This window comes from Mandrillus leucophaeus, unplaced genomic scaffold (assembly GCF_000951045.1).
Source record: "Mandrillus leucophaeus isolate KB7577 unplaced genomic scaffold, Mleu.le_1.0 Scaffold99, whole genome shotgun sequence".
Classification (NCBI taxonomy): domain Eukaryota; kingdom Metazoa; phylum Chordata; class Mammalia; order Primates; family Cercopithecidae; genus Mandrillus; species Mandrillus leucophaeus.
In genome coordinates this window covers 1,810,159-1,825,914 of record NW_012110807.1, presented here as the reverse complement: position 1 = coordinate 1,825,914, position 15,756 = coordinate 1,810,159, and the positions used below count along the sequence as shown (strand labels likewise).

The window sequence follows — 15,756 nt, the reverse complement described above, 5'->3', positions numbered from 1 at the left end:
GAGGGCTGCCGGGCCTTTGGCTCCTGCTTGAGCAGCTCAGCACTGCCTGGACACCTCTCTTTTGGGGAGTGATAACATCCACAATGACTAAAATTCACTGTGCACCATTTAAGTGGTCACAACTTAGTCCTCATAGAACTCTCACGAAGTGGGCACTGTTGTCACCCCCATGTTACAGGTAAAATGCTGAGACTCAGAGAGGTTCTACCACTCACCCAGGTCACACAGCACATCCTGGCAGAGATGGCATTCAGGCCTACCTGAGCCCATCCCTCAGCACAGCGCTGCCCCGACTCTGTGCAAGGCGCCCTACGGGCTCTCAGCTCTGGGTCAGGATGCCGTTACGGAGGGCCATGCACTGCTGCAGGACTCCATCTGAACTCCAGCAGAAGCATTCCTTTCTCTGGTTCTAGGACATAATGCGGGGATGCTTCTGAGGCCGAACTGTAGACGCAGCTGCAGGCGCCTCTAAAGGGCCAAAAGACGCTTTCGTGCTTCTGCATGGATTGAGATTTTGGCAAGGAACACATAGTACTTTTGTTGAAAGGAAGAACCAGAAAGAGAACTAGATGGCAGATTGAAAGCCTCTTCTTGAAAGGGCCTTTGATCGTGCCTGCCACAGGACACGTGTCCCCTCCCTGATGCAACAGAACCTGGTGGTTCATTCATCTGATCTGAGTCTGACACTTGGGGAGCCACTCCCGATCCCTCCCTTCCCTGAGTGTGAGTGGAGAGAGCCGGGTTCCTCTTTCTAGATGTGTGACATGAGGGCTGGCTCTGACTGCTTCGTGACCCCTGCCTCCTGGGGATCAGAGCCTGGGCTGCGGGCTACTTCTAACATCCAGGCCAGGGACTGCTGGGGCTGATTTGGGCTTGGAACCCAAGTCCTCCAATGCCCAGCACCACCCGAGCACCCCCGCAGCTGCTGGAGTCTGCTTCTGCCACCATGTTCTGACCTCCCAGTGCACCTCCTGTATGAGCACGCAGATCTCAGTGGGGCTCACTGGGTGCCTCTGCCTAAGCCCCTGCTGCCTTGACTTCTTGCTGTGCTGGTGGCCCAGTCACAGAGTGGTCAGGACAAAGTGGTCATTGCTGGGATTTGAAACCCAGGCAGCCTGCAGGGGCAGCTTAGTCTGAGTCATGCCCAGGTCTGTGGGAAGGTGAGAGCAGGCAGTGAGGGACATGGGGGCTGGCATAGGGACTGAGGGAGCCAAGGGGAGCCAAAGGAAGGGTGGAGCACGCAGACGGCCTGGCCTGTGGGTGGCGTGGCTTGGGGCAGGACTCAGGTGAGCCCTCCCTTTTGGCATCACACTTCCTCATCCTTCCTCCACCTCCCTGCCCACCTCCACTGGCCTCTTCTGTAGAGAGAAAGGTGGCTGGGGCTCAATGTGGTCCTGCCTCCCTGTCCCTCCGTACTGAGCTTGCAGCAGAGGCAGGCGATTCAGAGCCAGAGCCGGGGAGTTGCATGGATCCAGGTGCATACCTGGCTCTGCCACTTTATAGCTGTGTGTCCTGGTAGGAGTCCTTTAGCCTCTCCAGTCCTCACTGTCATCCTCAGAAGAATGGGGTTAGGACAGACTGCCCTGGGAGGCCGCTGTGGGGGTGAGCCACTCCTCTGCAGGGGTCGCCCATGAGGCCCTCCCAGATGGAGGCTGGTGCTCTCATCAGCCACAGGGCGCTGGAGGGTGGTTCCTCCTGCCTCCAGGAGAACCCTGTTGATGCAGCCCCTGGTTCTAGGACACCCAAGAGTTCCTTCGCTGCTTGATGGACCAGCTACATGAGGAGCTCAAGGAGCCAGTGGTGGCCACGGTGGCGCTGACAGAGGCTCGGGACTCAGACTCGAGTGACACAGATGAGAAACGGGAGGGTGACCGGAGCCCATCAGAAGATGAGTTCTTGTCCTGCGACTCGAGCAGTGACCGGGGTGAGGGTGACGGGCAGGGGCGTGGCGGGGGCAGCTCGCAGGCCGAGACGGAGCTGCTGATCCCAGATGAGGCAGGCAGAGCCATCTCTGAGAAGGAGCGGATGAAGGACCGCAAGTTCTCCTGGGGCCAGCAGCGCACAAACTCGGAGCAAGTGGACGAGGATGCTGATGTGGACACCACCATGGCTGCCCTTGACGACCAGCCTGTGGAGGCCCAGCCCCCATCACCACGGTCCGCCAGCCCCTGCCGGACGCCAGGTATCAGCTGGCTGGGGGCTGCGGGAGGAACCTCAGCCTGTGGCCCAGTACCTACTGGGTGCTGAGCGCCAACCTGCAGTGGCCCCCAGGGGATGGGTTTTTCACTAGACCCGAATGACAGTGGGGAAGTCAGCCTCGGCGGGGGTCAGTGATGTGCCCAGGGTCCCCTAGCTCATAACGCTGGAGCCCAATTCAGAGCCCTCTCCCAGAGCCTTGAGCCTTCCGCCGGAAGTGAAATGGACAGCTCTGCTCCGGCCTGTGTGCTGGGGCCAGGAGTGGGCACGTGACAGATGAGACACATTGGGGTCAGGCCTTCGTTCCTTTAGGAGGGGCTGGCAGGTCATCTTCCTGCCCACTCACGGAGCCGGCCTGGCTGCCCTGGCCCAGCATGGTGCCCTCTCTGCCCCCAGAGCCGGACAACGATGCCCACCTACGCAGCTCCTCTCGCCCCTGCAGCCCTGTCCACCACCATGAGGGCCATGCGAAGCTGTCTAGCAGTCCCCCTCGTGCAAGCCCCGTGAGGATGGCACCGTCGTATGTGCTCAAGAAAGGTTCGGGGGGCACAGGGGAGGGCGGGTCAACTTGGGGCTGGGAGTGCAGACTTGCACCCGTGACTGCCTTTCTCATGGTCCCATGTGGCGGAGGGCTGGGCTGTGGGCTCCTCTCAGGTACACCCCTGAGACACCAGTGTGGGAGCCACGTTTTGCAGAGGATGACACAGAGGCGCGAGATGGTGAATTGCTTGCCCAGTCACATGACTCACATATGTCACTCCACATCCTGTCAAAGGAAGCCCCAGGGCCCGCACCTCGCCCCGGCCAGGCAGGTGGAGGCTGGGCTAGTCCTGTGCTATGTCCCCAGCCCAGGTATTGAGTGCTGGCAGCCGGAGGCGGAAGGAGCAGCGCTACCGCAGCGTCATCTCAGACATCTTTGACGGCTCTATCCTCAGCCTCGTGCAGTGTCTCACCTGTGACCGGGTGGGTGCCCCCAGGGATGGGGGGAGCTGGGCCAGGCTGCCAGCGGCCTCAGCAGCTCTTGCCCTAACTGCGTGCAGGGTGGGCTCTCCATGGGTGCTCCCTGCTTTTCTCCAGGGGAGGGCCCTGCCTGTGTGGATCCCGTGTCTGTGGCCCGGGGAGCAGGCCCTCTGCCCCTCACCTGCTGGTTGGGATTTGGGGTGCAGATATTGCCAGAGGACGGGCAGCAGACTGACGTTTAACCCTACAGGTGTCCACCACAGTGGAGACGTTCCAGGACCTATCGCTGCCCATTCCTGGCAAGGAGGACCTGGCCAAGCTCCACTCAGCCATCTACCAGAATGTGCCGGCTAAACCAGGCGCCTGTGGGGACAGCTATGCCGCCCAGGGCTGGCTGGCCTTCATTGTGGAGTACATCCGACGGTGCGCCCACCTTGCCACTAGCGGACGACACGGGCTGGGCCTTGTCCTGGTTTTCCTGGGCGGGAGACACTACATAGTGAAGTCCACGCATTTGGGGGACTAGGGAGGTCCTGGGAGGATCTGGGGGCTGCGGAAGAGTTGGCTTAATAAGCAGGGGATTTCTTGGCTACTTTGGAGTGGACAGAATTGGATGGTCCCTTGGAGCTGGAGGGCAGTGACAGCAGGGAGGTGACCACGTGGCAGGTTGAAAGGAGGGCAGCAGCAGGACACAGGCCTTGTGGGCAGGGGGCAGCAGCTTTCCCAGGGCTGCCTCACCCGCCTGAGGCCAGAGACCCGCACGGCCCCAGGGTGGGGGCAGCATGATCATGGCTGCAACACAGATGAAGGAGGCCAGGCCTGTGGAGAGTGATGCTACTCAACCCAGGACACGGAGGGGTCTGGCTCCAGGCCTCTGCCCCGACCCACTGTGCCTGGCTGGCACTCTGGGCCTTCGGGGTCCTTCTGTGGCTTAGGCCTGACAGACCTCAGCCAGAGTCCCTTCAGCTCCTATTCTTGCCCAGGCCCTGGCAGCACCCAGCACTCCTTTTCTGTCTGTAGGTTTGTGGTATCCTGTACCCCCAGCTGGTTTTGGGGGCCTGTCGTCACCCTGGAAGATTGCCTTGCTGCCTTCTTTGCCGCTGATGAGCTGAAGGGTGAGTGACCTGGCTGGCAAGGGTTGGGGAGGTGGAGGGTTGTGAGAACAGGGGTGTGCAGACCCCAGCAGGCCAGCATGCAGCCCAGGGCTTGTGGGATGCACGGCCAGGCTAGACTTGGCTTCCAAGGTTGAACCCCACTTCCAAGATTCCCACCCCCACTGCCAGCCAGGCTGAGCCGGGGCCACGTGATCTCCCAGCCCTACCATCTTGCAGCTCTTGGGTGTTTACTTATTTTTATTTTTACCAATTTGGTGAGCAAAAATGATATTGTGTGTTAGTTTTTCATTTCCTTGATTACTGATGAGTTTCTACATTTCTTGTTAAATATACTGGCTCTTTGTATTTATTTAAACGTTGCCCATTCCTGTCCTTGCCCTTTTTCTCTATTGGCTATTTGGCATCTAAACCTTTGGGAAAACTCTCTCTCTGTCTCTTTTTTTTTTTTTCCTCCAATTTTCAATTGTGGTAAAATACACAAAATGTAAACTTTACCACCATAACCATCTCAAATGCTATTTTTAACAGAAAGTGCCCAGCTGAGTAGTATGAAATACATACACATGGTCGCACAGCCATCCTCCTCATTCACCTCCAGAACTTTTCCATCTTGCAAACCTGAAATTCAGTATCCGTGAAACAGCTCCCTCCTCCCACCTCCCAGCCCCTGGCAACCTCCACATTCAAGTCTGTGAATTTGACTGCTCTAAAGGGCCTCATATAAGTGGAATTATACAGTATTTGCCATCTTGTGACTGATGCCTTTTACTGAGCATAACGTCCTTAGGGTTCATCCACATTGCAGCGTGTGTCAGAATGCCCTGCCTTTTGTAGGCTGGTTATTTATTGTTCCATTGTGTGGATGGCTGGGGCCATTCTGCTTCTTCGTTCATCCATCAGTGGACACTCGGGCCACTTCCCTGTTAGCTATTGTGCGGATTGTTGCTCTGACCATGGGTGTGCACACCTCTCTTCTTTCATCCCCTTGGGTCTATGCCTATTTTTAATTTCTTGAGGAGCCACTGTACTAGGTTCCACAGTGGCCACCCCATTTCACGTTCCCACCAGTGACACACAAGAGTTCCAGTTTCTCCACATCCTCGCCCACACTCATTTTCTGTTTACTTTTTTGATGGGAGTCAACCTCGTGGGTATGAGGTGGTATCTCATTGTGGGTTTTTTTGTTTTGTTTTGTTTTGAGACGGAGTCTCGCTCTTGACGCCCAGGCTAGAGTGCAGTGGCATGATCTTGGCTCACTGCAACCTCCACCTCCTAGGTTTAAGCGATTCTTCTGCCTCAGCCTCCCGAGTAGCTGGGATTACAGGCACATGCCACCATGCCCAACTAATTTTTGTGTTTTTAGTAGAACGGGGTTTCACCATGTCGGCCAGGCTGATCTCCAACTCCTGACCTCAGGTGATCCGCCCGCCTTGGCCTCCCGAAGTGTTGGGATTACAGGTGTGAGCCACTGCACCTGGCCTCGTTGTGGTTTTGATTTGCATTTCCTAATGATAGTGATGCGAAGTGTCTTTTCATGTGCTTGTTGGCTATTTGTAAGTCTTTGGAAAAACATCTATGTGAGTCCTTTGCCTATTTTGATTTTTGTTGCTGGTTATGGGATTCTTTTTTTTCTTGCAACAGTCTCACTCTGTCACCCAGGCTGGAGTACCATGGCGTGATCTTGGCTTACTGCAGCCTCTGCCTCCTGGGTGCAAGCAGTCCTCCCATCTCAGCCTCCCGAGTAGCTGGGATTACAGGCATATGCCACCACACCTGGCTAATTTTTGTATTTTTAGTAGAGATGGGGTTTCGTCGTGTTGGCCAGGCTGATCTTGAACTCCTGACCTCAAATGATTTGCTGCCTTGGCTTCCCAGAGTGCTGGGATTACAGGCGGTGAGCCACGGCGCCAGCCTTATTAATTATAGGAGTTCTTTGTATGTCCAGATGTGTGACTTGTAACCCTGTCCTCCCATCCTGTATGGTGCATTTCATTCTGTGGTTTGTGTCTTTTGTTTTGGTTGCCTGCACCTTTGGTGTTGTGTTTCAGAAATCATTGCCAGATCCAATGTCATAAAGCTTTTTTCCTACTTTTCTCCTAAAAGTGTTATAGTTTAGGTCTTATATTGAGGTCTTTGATCCCATTTTGACGTAATTTTCAGTGTGCATGGAGGGAGAAACTATACATTAAGATTTTAAGCCCGTCAGGGTGGCGTGTACCTGTGACCCCAGCTACTCCGGAGGCTGAGGGTCCTCTGAACCTAGGAGTTCGGGACCAGCCTGGGCAACATAGCAAGACCCTATCTCAAAAAAATTGTTTCAAATACATTTTCTGTAATTAATGTTACACTTCCCCCTCCACCTCCATTTTGCCTTTTGCCTTTTAATTTTGCTTTTGGTGGTGTCTTACAGATGTCGAAGTATTTCTGGGGTCAAATATATCCATTTCTCCCTTGTATGGATTCTGTCTGTGGGGCCCAGCCAGGGCCTTCCCTCCCTCCAGTACCTCTCAGGTTTTATTTCTTTTTCTTTTTTTTATTTTCTTCGAGATGGAATTTCACTCTGTCGCCTAGGCTGGAGTGCAGTGGCACAATCTTGGCTCACTGCAACCTCTACCCCCAGCCCCAGTTTGAGCGATTCTCCTGCCTCAGCCTCCTGAGTAGCTGGGATTACAGGCATGCACCACCACGTCCAGCTAATTTTTGTATTTTTAGTGGAGACGGGGTTTCGCCATGTTGGCCAGGCTGGCCTCGAACTCCTGACCTCAGGCGATCCGCCTGCCTCGGCTTCCCAAAGTGCTGGGATTACAGGCATGAGCCACTGTGCCCGGCCAGGTTTTATTTCTTAAGCAGAAATCATTATAGTCACTTTTTTTGCTCCCCCATTTCCCATGCTCGCTAACCTCTGACCCTTTGTTTTACTGCCCTAGGTGACAACATGTACAGCTGTGAGCGGTGTAAGAAGTAAGTGAGCCTTCCCTGGCCTTTTCTTTAACTGCCCGTTTCTGTGCCCTACATATTCCCCTTGAGTTTCCGCAGAGAGCCCCCCACAATCCTGCCTTCCCAGAAGAGAGCCAGGTGGAGGGCTGCTCCCTGGCCTGATGCCGGACACTGAAGCTGGCTTGTGCTTCCTCCCCAGGCTGCGGAACGGAGTGAAGTACTGCAGAGTCCTGCGGTTGCCTGAGGTGAGCCGGCGGCCTTGGCAGCCTCCTTCTCAGCTGTCCCCGGGTGCACACCAGCACACACCACGCGGGGGCTGACCCTGCTCCACTTCTCGGGCACTTCTGTGCTGCAGGGGCCACGGAGACTCCATAGCTTTGGCTGAGAAACCTCTGGGAAGGGTTGGCAGGGGGCACATTTTTCCGACTGTGACTTGGTGCTCTCTCTCGGTGGCCTCAGCACATTTGTTGTCTAACGTGTTGTGGCTGAGGCACCACCCCCACTGAGGCAGCTATGGCTCCTGCCAGCTACAGAGTGGTGGGAGGAGAGCTGGCCCAGCCGGGGCTGTTGCCAGGGGCCTTTCTGAGGAGTGATGTCTGAGTGAGGCCTGGAGGTTGTAGGCTGGTGTCAGCGTCGTGGATGGAAGGCACAGAAAGAACAGACAAAACCCCAGTGCAGGAGCAGGCTTGTCCGCACCAACGAAGCCACGTGTGGCTGTAGCAACGAGGAGAGGGCCCCAGCAGAGGGGGCCCAGGATGGGGCTGTGTTGGTTCGGGGAGGCTTTGTGGCTTCTCAAAGGCAGTGCCGACAGAACTGGTAAACTTGATGGCTCAGTGCAGCTCTCGGGGTCCAGTTCTCAGCCGTGGAGCTGGGAATGATCTGTGTGACTTAGAGTGAGCCCAGTCTGGACCACGTGGAACTCTTGGATTTGTTCCAATGGAGTCAGCTTTCATGATCCCATCAGCTGTTCTGGGCCCGGGGGCAGGCCTGCGAGCATCCGCGTCATTTCTTCCTAGGTGACCGGCGCGCTCTCTGTCCCCACAGATCCTGTGCATTCACCTGAAGCGCTTTCGGCACGAGGTGATGTACTCATTCAAGATCAACAGCCACGTCTCCTTCCCCCTCGAGGGGCTCGACCTGCGCCCCTTTCTTGCCAAGGAGTGCACATCCCAGATCACCACCTACGACCTCCTCTCGGTCATCTGCCACCACGGCACGGCAGGCAGTGAGTCATGTCCCCTCCCCTGCTGCCCCCATCCGCTAGGATCCCTGTGACCCGTCTGCTCTGCCGCAGGTGGGCACTACATCGCCTACTGCCAGAATGTGATCAATGGGCAGTGGTACGAATTCGACGACCAGTACGTCACAGAAGTCCATGAGACGGTGGTGCAGAACGCCGAGGGCTACGTCCTCTTCTACAGGTGGGCGCCGGGCCGGGCCTGGTGGAGGAGCCTCACCACCCCCGTGCCCTGGGACCCATGGGCCTTCTGGGTGTATGTAGGGGACAGTGCCTGGAAGGGTTTTGAACCAGGGAAGTAAGGACTTGGATTAAGAAAGAGCTCTCTGGCTGCTGTGGGGAATGCAGGAAGGCAGCTTGGAGCCTTCTCCAGGGCCCTGGCTGGTGCACAGGGGCGCTGCTCACATGTCCAGGACCCCTGAGAAACCCAGGAGGTGGACAGGGCCGGTAGCCCCAGGTGCACTGGGATGAGGGCTCTGCATGTGTCTGGAGGTGGCAGCCGTCAGGCACAGCTTCTCGCCCCCTCCTCACCCCGCAGGAAGAGCAGCGAGGAGGCCGTGCGGGAGCGGCAGCAGGTGGTGTCCCTGGCCGCCATGCGGGAGCCCAGCCTGCTGCGGTTCTACGTGTCCCGCGAGTGGCTCAACAAGTTCAACACCTTCGCAGAGCCAGGACCCATCACCAACCAGACCTTCCTCTGCTCCCACGGAGGTGAGGCGCCCCCCTGTGGTGGGAGAGCAGGGTGGGCAGGTGTGCCGAGCCACAGCTTCACTCCCTGTACCTTCTTCCCAGGCATCCCGCCCCACAAATACCACTACATCGACGACCTGGTGGTTATCCTGCCCCAGAACGTCTGGGAGCACCTGTACAACAGGTAAGAGCCCGGGAGGCCAGCTAGTCTCTGTCCCGTCCAGGGCCCAGCTGGGCAGGAAAAGAAGGGAGGACGGGGAAGGAATGCCGCCAGGACCCCTCACCACACGCTGGCCTCCACTTGGCAGCACAGAGCCGCCTTCACTTGTCTCATGGAGAATGACACGTGTCGTTTGTGGGAATCCACTTGGATCCTTCCAGTCACAAGGGACAGGAAACTGGCTGAAGCACAACTGAGTGTGTTGGCTCATCTGGTCCTCAGCCTTGAAACAAGGCCTCTTGGGGACTGTGGGCGTGCTGCTCCCTTGCAGGCTCCATGGTGCTCACACAGAGGCGTGTGCAGGCCTGTGACAGCGCTGAGGGGGCACTGATGGCTTGAGGGGGAAGTGGAAGGCAGTGATCACTCTCCCCTCACTGGTGCCCCCCTCAGGCCATGTTTCTCTCTCCCTCCCACCCTGAGCACAGATTCGGGGGTGGCCCCGCCGTCAACCACCTGTACGTGTGCTCCATCTGCCAGGTGGAGATCGAGGCGTTGGCCAAGCGCAGGAGGATCGAGATCGACACCTTCATCAAGGTGCATGTGGCAAGGCAGCACGGGGGCGGCTGTGCCAGCCTCTGCCTGGGGCACTTGGGGACTTGGGGACAGAAGAGCCCTGTGTAGTCCCTGAGCAAGTTTGAAAGGAGTCTTTTGAGGCTGGGCACGGTGGTTCACACCTGTAATCCCAGCACTTTGGGAGGCTGAGGCGGACAGATCACTCGAGGTCAGGAGTTTGAGACCAGCCTGGCTAACATGGCGAAACCCCATCTCTACTAAAAATACAAAAATTAGCCGGGCGTGGTGGCGGGTGCCTGTAATCCCAGCTACTCGGGAGGCTGAGGCAGGAGAATCGCTTGAACCTGGGAGACGGAAGTTTCAGTGAGCTCAGATTGTGCCATTGCACTCCAGCCTGGGCAACAGAGTGAGACTCTGTCTCAAGAAAAAAAAAAAAAGAAAGGAAAGGAGTCTTCTGCGGGGGACTCGATGGCGAGGTGTCTAGGAGGACTTTTCCTGCTGAGAGGGTTGGCTTGAGTAAGTGAAGGCTCATCGCCCGGGTGCTGTTGAGCTTAAAGGACCAGTAGATGGATCCCGTTCTCAGCCTTGGCTGTGTTATTTTGGGCTGAATCATTCTTTACTGTGGGGCCATCCTATGCATTGTAGGATGTTTAGCAGCATCCTTGGCCTCTACTCACTAGTGCTAGTGACAACCAAAATGACCTCCAGTCATTCAGACTTCTGTGAAAGAGCTGAGTGCAGGTGAGGCTCCTGGCACACTCCCTCCCTGCCACACTACTTCTAACAGGGTTAGGACACGCTCCACTCACAGGGAAGGCCCGGCGAGAGACACTGAGGGACGCCCGTGCTTTGTGGCCATTAGGAAGTGATTCTGCTGCCTGGGCACAGTGGCTTATGCCTGTGATCCCAGCACTTTGGGAGGCCGAGGCAGGTGGATCACTTGAGCCCAGGAGTTCAAGACCAACCTGGCCAACATGGCGAAACCCCATCTCTACCAAAAATACAAAAATTACCTGGGCACGGTGGTGTGTACCTGTAGTCCCCGCTACCTGGAGGGCTGAGTGAGGTGGGAGGATCACCTAAGCCTGGGAGGTTGAAGCTGCAGTGAGCTGTGATTGTGCCACTGCACCCCAGCCTGGGCAATAGAGACCCTGTCTCAAAACAAAAACAAGAAAGATACTGTCAGGGCTGGGCATAGTGGTGTGCACTTGTGGTCCAATCTACTCAGGAGGCTGAGGTGGCAGGATCACTTGAGCCCAGGAGGTCAAGGCTGCAGTGAACCATGATTGTGCCGCTGCACTCCCGCCTGGGCACAGAGCCCCATCTCAAAAAAGAAAAGAAAAAAGAAAAAGAAAATGCTCCTGTCAGAAGGAGAGCTGCCTCTCTGAGCAGATAGGCACATTCTATTCAACCGGGGAAAATTAGCATCTGCCAGGCCAGGTGCAGTGGTTCACGCCTGTAATCCCAGCACTTTTGAGAGGCCGATGTGGGCGGATCACCTGAGGTCAGGAGTTCAAGACTAGCCTGGCCAACATAGTGAAACCCCATCTCTATTAAAAATACAAAAGAAGCCAGGTGGTGGCGCGCACCTGTAGTCCTAGCTACTCAAAAGAGGCTGAGGTGGGAGAATCGCTTGAACCTGGGAGGCAGAGGTTACAGTGAGCTGAGATCGTGCCATTGCACTCCAGCCTGGGTGACAGAGTGAGACTCCCTCTCAAAAAGTAGCATCTCCCTTGTGGTCTCAGTTGGGTCAAACAGTTATTGAAGAGACCCACAAAATGTTGCCACTGTCCTCTCTGAGCGATGGGTGTGTTCATTTTGTTTGAGCTTGTCTGGGGGTTCTGATTTTTCACCTTGAGCATCTGGTGTTTTTGTAAGACTCTTGGGTGAGGGCCTGGGGCGGGGGCATTTGGGAAATCCTTGCTGAAGGTAAATAGAGGCTGACCTGCCCTCTGTCCCCTCCCGTCCTTGCCCACCTGCCCAGCTGAACAAGGCCTTCCAGGCCGAGGAGTCGCCGGGCGTCATCTACTGCATCAGCATGCAGTGGTTCCGGGAGTGGGAGGCGTTCGTCAAGGGGAAGGACAACGGTGAGCTGAGGGGGGCCTGGCACTTACCTGCCCCGGGGGCCTCCTGGGAGATGGGATGCTGGCAGGGGAGGGCTGGCACACGGGGGCTCCTGCAGGCCCCGTACCTTCCCCCAGGTGCCACCCATCCAGGGTGGACAGAGAGCATGGGGCTCTGCCAGTCCCCAGTGGGGATCGCTGTCCTCACCCAGAGGCAGGAAGCTGCTCCTGCTCTGCGCCCCTCCCCTTCTCCACTCCCTGCCGTGCCCAGCAAGCTGCTCTGCCCTCCTGCAAGGCCCTTTCCTCAGGGGAGTGTGTTGCCCGAAATGACAGATTTGTCATCCAACTCGTTGGATTTACAGAGATGGAGACAGGCCCCATCACAAGGAAGCTCCCAGGGCCCCCCAGACCCCCAGTGAGGAACAGCAGAGCCAGCCATAGGTTGCCTGTGGCTTTGGGGCCTGGCAGGGTGGGCAGAGCCCATGGCCTGCTCACGGGACCCTTTGTGTGGAGCACAAGCACCCACCTGTGCTCGGGAAGGAAGGCCTCACTGCCATCCTGCTGCTCAGGGAAGGTGCCAGGGCCACCCTGAGGCGCCTCTGGTGGTGGCTGAGGCCTTCAGCGTGGCTGTGGTTGAGAACGTAGCTCCGGAACCCCCACCCTGGCCTGGACGGTGGCCTTGCCTTCTACCAGCTGTGACCTGAGTGGTTACTTCACCTGCCCAGGCCTCGACTCTGTCTCTGTAAACCTCTGTCTTGTCCTGTGGCTGCTGAGGCTAAATGAGACAGCTGGGCAGAGGGGAAGGGGCATGGTGAGTGGCAGCTGCCAGCAGAGATGAGGGCATGGGCCGCCCACCGCAGTTCCCGCGGCCAGCACAGAGTATGAGACGATCTCGTGCATCCTGAAAATTCCCTCTGCTGGGTCCTCAGACTGTCGCAGAGGAGCATTGGGTGGCCCAGGCACCTCCGTTAGAGACTTCACGCTGACCCCCAGGCCTGGGGCGCCCTCACTTGGGATGGCTCTGCTGCTGCGGAGGGTGGAGGGCATGGCAGGGGCTGAACCCGAGCCTGCTGTGTCTGTTCCAGAGCCCCCTGGGCCCATTGACAACAGCAGGATTGCACAGGTCAAAGGAAGCGGCCACGTCCAGCTGAAGCAGGGTGAGTTCCCCCGGCGTCAGCCAGGCTCCTCTCTGCGCTTCCTGGCTGCCAGGCTGCTGCCCAGCCCTGTCCTTCCAGGAGCCCCCTTCCCACCTGTCTTAGAGTCAGGCTGAGATGTCCACCCGAGTCCAGGCCCAGGTGGCTGAGAGATGGCCCAAGGGGCTTGGTCTCTGCTTGTGTCCTCCGGGTCCCACCCCTCCGCCTGCTGCTGGCCTGGCCTGGCCCACCCTGCTGTCTGCTTGTGTCCCCCGGGTCCCACCCCTCCGCCTGCTGCTGGCCTGGCCCACCCTGCTGTCTGCTTGTGTCCCCCGGGTCCCACCCCTCCTCCTGCTGCTGGCCTGGCCCACCCTGCTGTTTATGTCAGCGCCACTCCCAGGAACGAGGGACACAGCCAGAAATAACGCATCTCCGGGGCCCTTAGCAGGACGGACGTTCCTCTGGGAAATCCTGGTTTCCATCAGACGGCTTTGCATAGATGCCCTGGTTGCCGTCCTCCCCCTTTGGGGTCTGGCCCTGCGGAGCCCCCACTGCCCAGGCCAGTGGCTTCCTTGAGGCGGCAAAGGTGAGCCCAGGGATGCCTCTCGCGCCCTGCAGGAGCTGACTACGGGCAGATTTCAGAGGAGACCTGGAACTACCTGAACAGCCTGTACGGAGGCGGCCCCGAGATCGCCATCCGCCAGAGCGTGGTGCAGCCGCCAGGCCCGGAGAGCCTGCACGGGGAGCAGAAGATCGAAGCCGAGACGCGGGCAGTGTGATGTGCTGGGCTAGTCTGTAAGTGGCCCTGGCTGGTCCCTCCACGGCACTCTGGGTCCTCTCCTCCCTCTCCAGAGACCCTCACGTGTCCCTTTGAGCATCCAAAGAGCAGGTCCCTGAAGGCACCTTCCTGGAGGCTGTAGGGAGGGTCCTGGACGTGGCCCCGCCCCACTGCTGAGTGCCCGTGTCCCCACAGCCCTGTGTGCCCCACCCCGCGGAAGGCGTGTTTGTGCCCAGAAGAGAGGCCGGGCCACTGCAGAACCCCGCTGTGTAAAGAGGCAGAAAAGTTGGTTTGGTTCGCAGTGAGTAACGCTGCAACTAGAAAACGTGCACTTCAGGCTTGTTTAAACGACCAAGACTCTGTGACGTTAATTTGGGTTTTTGTCCTGGCAGTGCTCCTGCTGGTCACTGTCATCATTGTGTCCCCCACAACTGTCCTCTTACTAGCTCGGCCCAGCTTTGTTCCTGGAGCCCGATGCCGCCCCCCTTAGGCAGAGGATGCGTCTGGGGCCAGAGTCAGGGAGTAGCTGCTGCTTCACAGCGTTGCCACCGTTTCTGCCGTGAGATTGGCCCGGATCCCCAAAGACTGGAGGGAGCTGCTCCGGACTGGTGAGCGCAGCCAGAAGCCCTGGCCAGTGAGGAGCTCACAGGTCCTCCCTGGTGGTCCCGCCGCACCCTTGCATCTCCTGGGCGTCACCAGGAAGGCTCTGAAGTCCCAGGCTGCTCTCAGCACTTTTCCTGCAGACTGGAGACTGGGCTCATTGCTGATTGGAATGCCAGGAGGAGGGTGGATTTCTGCCAGTGGGGGACATTTCTGGAGGCAGCTGGTCCCCCACACCGCATCCTGCTGAGCCTGCCCCTGGATTGGCTGTACTTTGCCTCGAAGTTCAGCAGTTCATCTTCATGGGAAATTTGCTGAGCCCCCACCAGGGAACCGGATGATGAAACAGGGATACCTCACAGCGCTGCCATTTGCTGCAAAGGCAGCTTCCCGGGCCGACGCTAGAGAAGACAGACTTCCCCTTCCTCCCAGCGCCAGCAGTGCAGAGCCCACCTGGAAGCGTGTGGGGGGTGTGCAGGGGGCAGCGCTCAGGCGGATCCTGGGAAGCGGCCTCTGGATGCTGAGTGGAAGGACCCAGTGAGCACAGCAAGGCACCAAAGCCCCTGGAGAAACCGCCAGAGCGAGATGCGGCCGTCGTCAGGGTCACAGCAGATGGCGCGTGGGTGGGGAAGGGGCTCTGGGACCAGACCCCCACACCTCTGTGGTCATCAGTCTCTGTAGAAGCAGATGGTGGTGGAAATTCCAGCAGGTGGGTCCGGCAGAGGCCCTGAGGCCTCACGTTTCGGATCTTCTCTCCCGGATCCTGCTCCCTCCCGGCTGAGCCTGGGTTCCCTGGCATTGGCCCAGCCTTCTGAAAGCTGCTGCTGCAGCCAGAGGCCACACGCTGCACTGTCACCACGCAGCTGTGCAGGCTGGGATCGGGCCCCACCTCTGTGCTGTCTAGTTTGTGTTCAGAATGTCAGAATAAACACAGAATAAACATTCCCACAGCCGCACTGTCGTCTCTCCTTCACTGCAGTTAATTCTGTTACTGGAGGGCAGGTGAGGCTCTCCGCCATGGGGACAGGCCCCCAAGCCCTGGGGCTCGCCTTGCAGATCACCAGGCCGGGAGGGAGCTTTCCATGTGGCTTTCTGAAACCAGAGACCACCTGGAGGCTGTGGACGCGAGCGGAGGAGGGGACCCAGCCTCTTTAAAGGCCCGTCGGTGTCTCCTTTCCTGGAATCAACACCAGCCTCAGACAGGTAGGGCCAGATGTGGCCAGTGATTGAGGCCAGCACATCCCACGGCCGGTCCCCCTCCGGCCGCCCAGACAGGCGGTTACAGAGTGGCTGTGAGCAGGGGGTTGCCTCTCCTTT

At 57.9% G+C, this 15,756-nt stretch overlaps 1 protein-coding gene across 2 annotated transcripts in view; it reads left to right on the top strand.

Moving 5' to 3' along the window:
• Positions 1-15,392, top strand: part of USP20 (ubiquitin specific peptidase 20) — a 46,345-nt gene extending 30,953 nt beyond the window's left edge. For both annotated transcript variants that reach the window (XM_011971162.1, XM_011971163.1), the window contains exons 11-26: positions 1,738-2,182; positions 2,593-2,733; positions 3,044-3,159; positions 3,407-3,579; positions 4,177-4,271; positions 7,199-7,232; positions 7,408-7,453; positions 8,253-8,433; positions 8,503-8,629; positions 8,984-9,153; positions 9,235-9,316; positions 9,778-9,886; positions 11,850-11,952; positions 13,014-13,085; positions 13,680-13,856; positions 14,035-15,392. In XM_011971162.1, the coding sequence (XP_011826552.1) occupies positions 1,738-2,182; positions 2,593-2,733; positions 3,044-3,159; positions 3,407-3,579; positions 4,177-4,271; positions 7,199-7,232; positions 7,408-7,453; positions 8,253-8,433; positions 8,503-8,629; positions 8,984-9,153; positions 9,235-9,316; positions 9,778-9,886; positions 11,850-11,952; positions 13,014-13,085; positions 13,680-13,840 (2,055 nt within the window). In that variant the 3' untranslated portion in view covers positions 13,841-13,856; positions 14,035-15,392. The remainder of the gene's footprint in view (positions 1-1,737; positions 2,183-2,592; positions 2,734-3,043; positions 3,160-3,406; positions 3,580-4,176; positions 4,272-7,198; positions 7,233-7,407; positions 7,454-8,252; positions 8,434-8,502; positions 8,630-8,983; positions 9,154-9,234; positions 9,317-9,777; positions 9,887-11,849; positions 11,953-13,013; positions 13,086-13,679; positions 13,857-14,034) is intronic.
• The last annotated feature ends 364 nt before the right edge of the window (positions 15,393-15,756 follow it).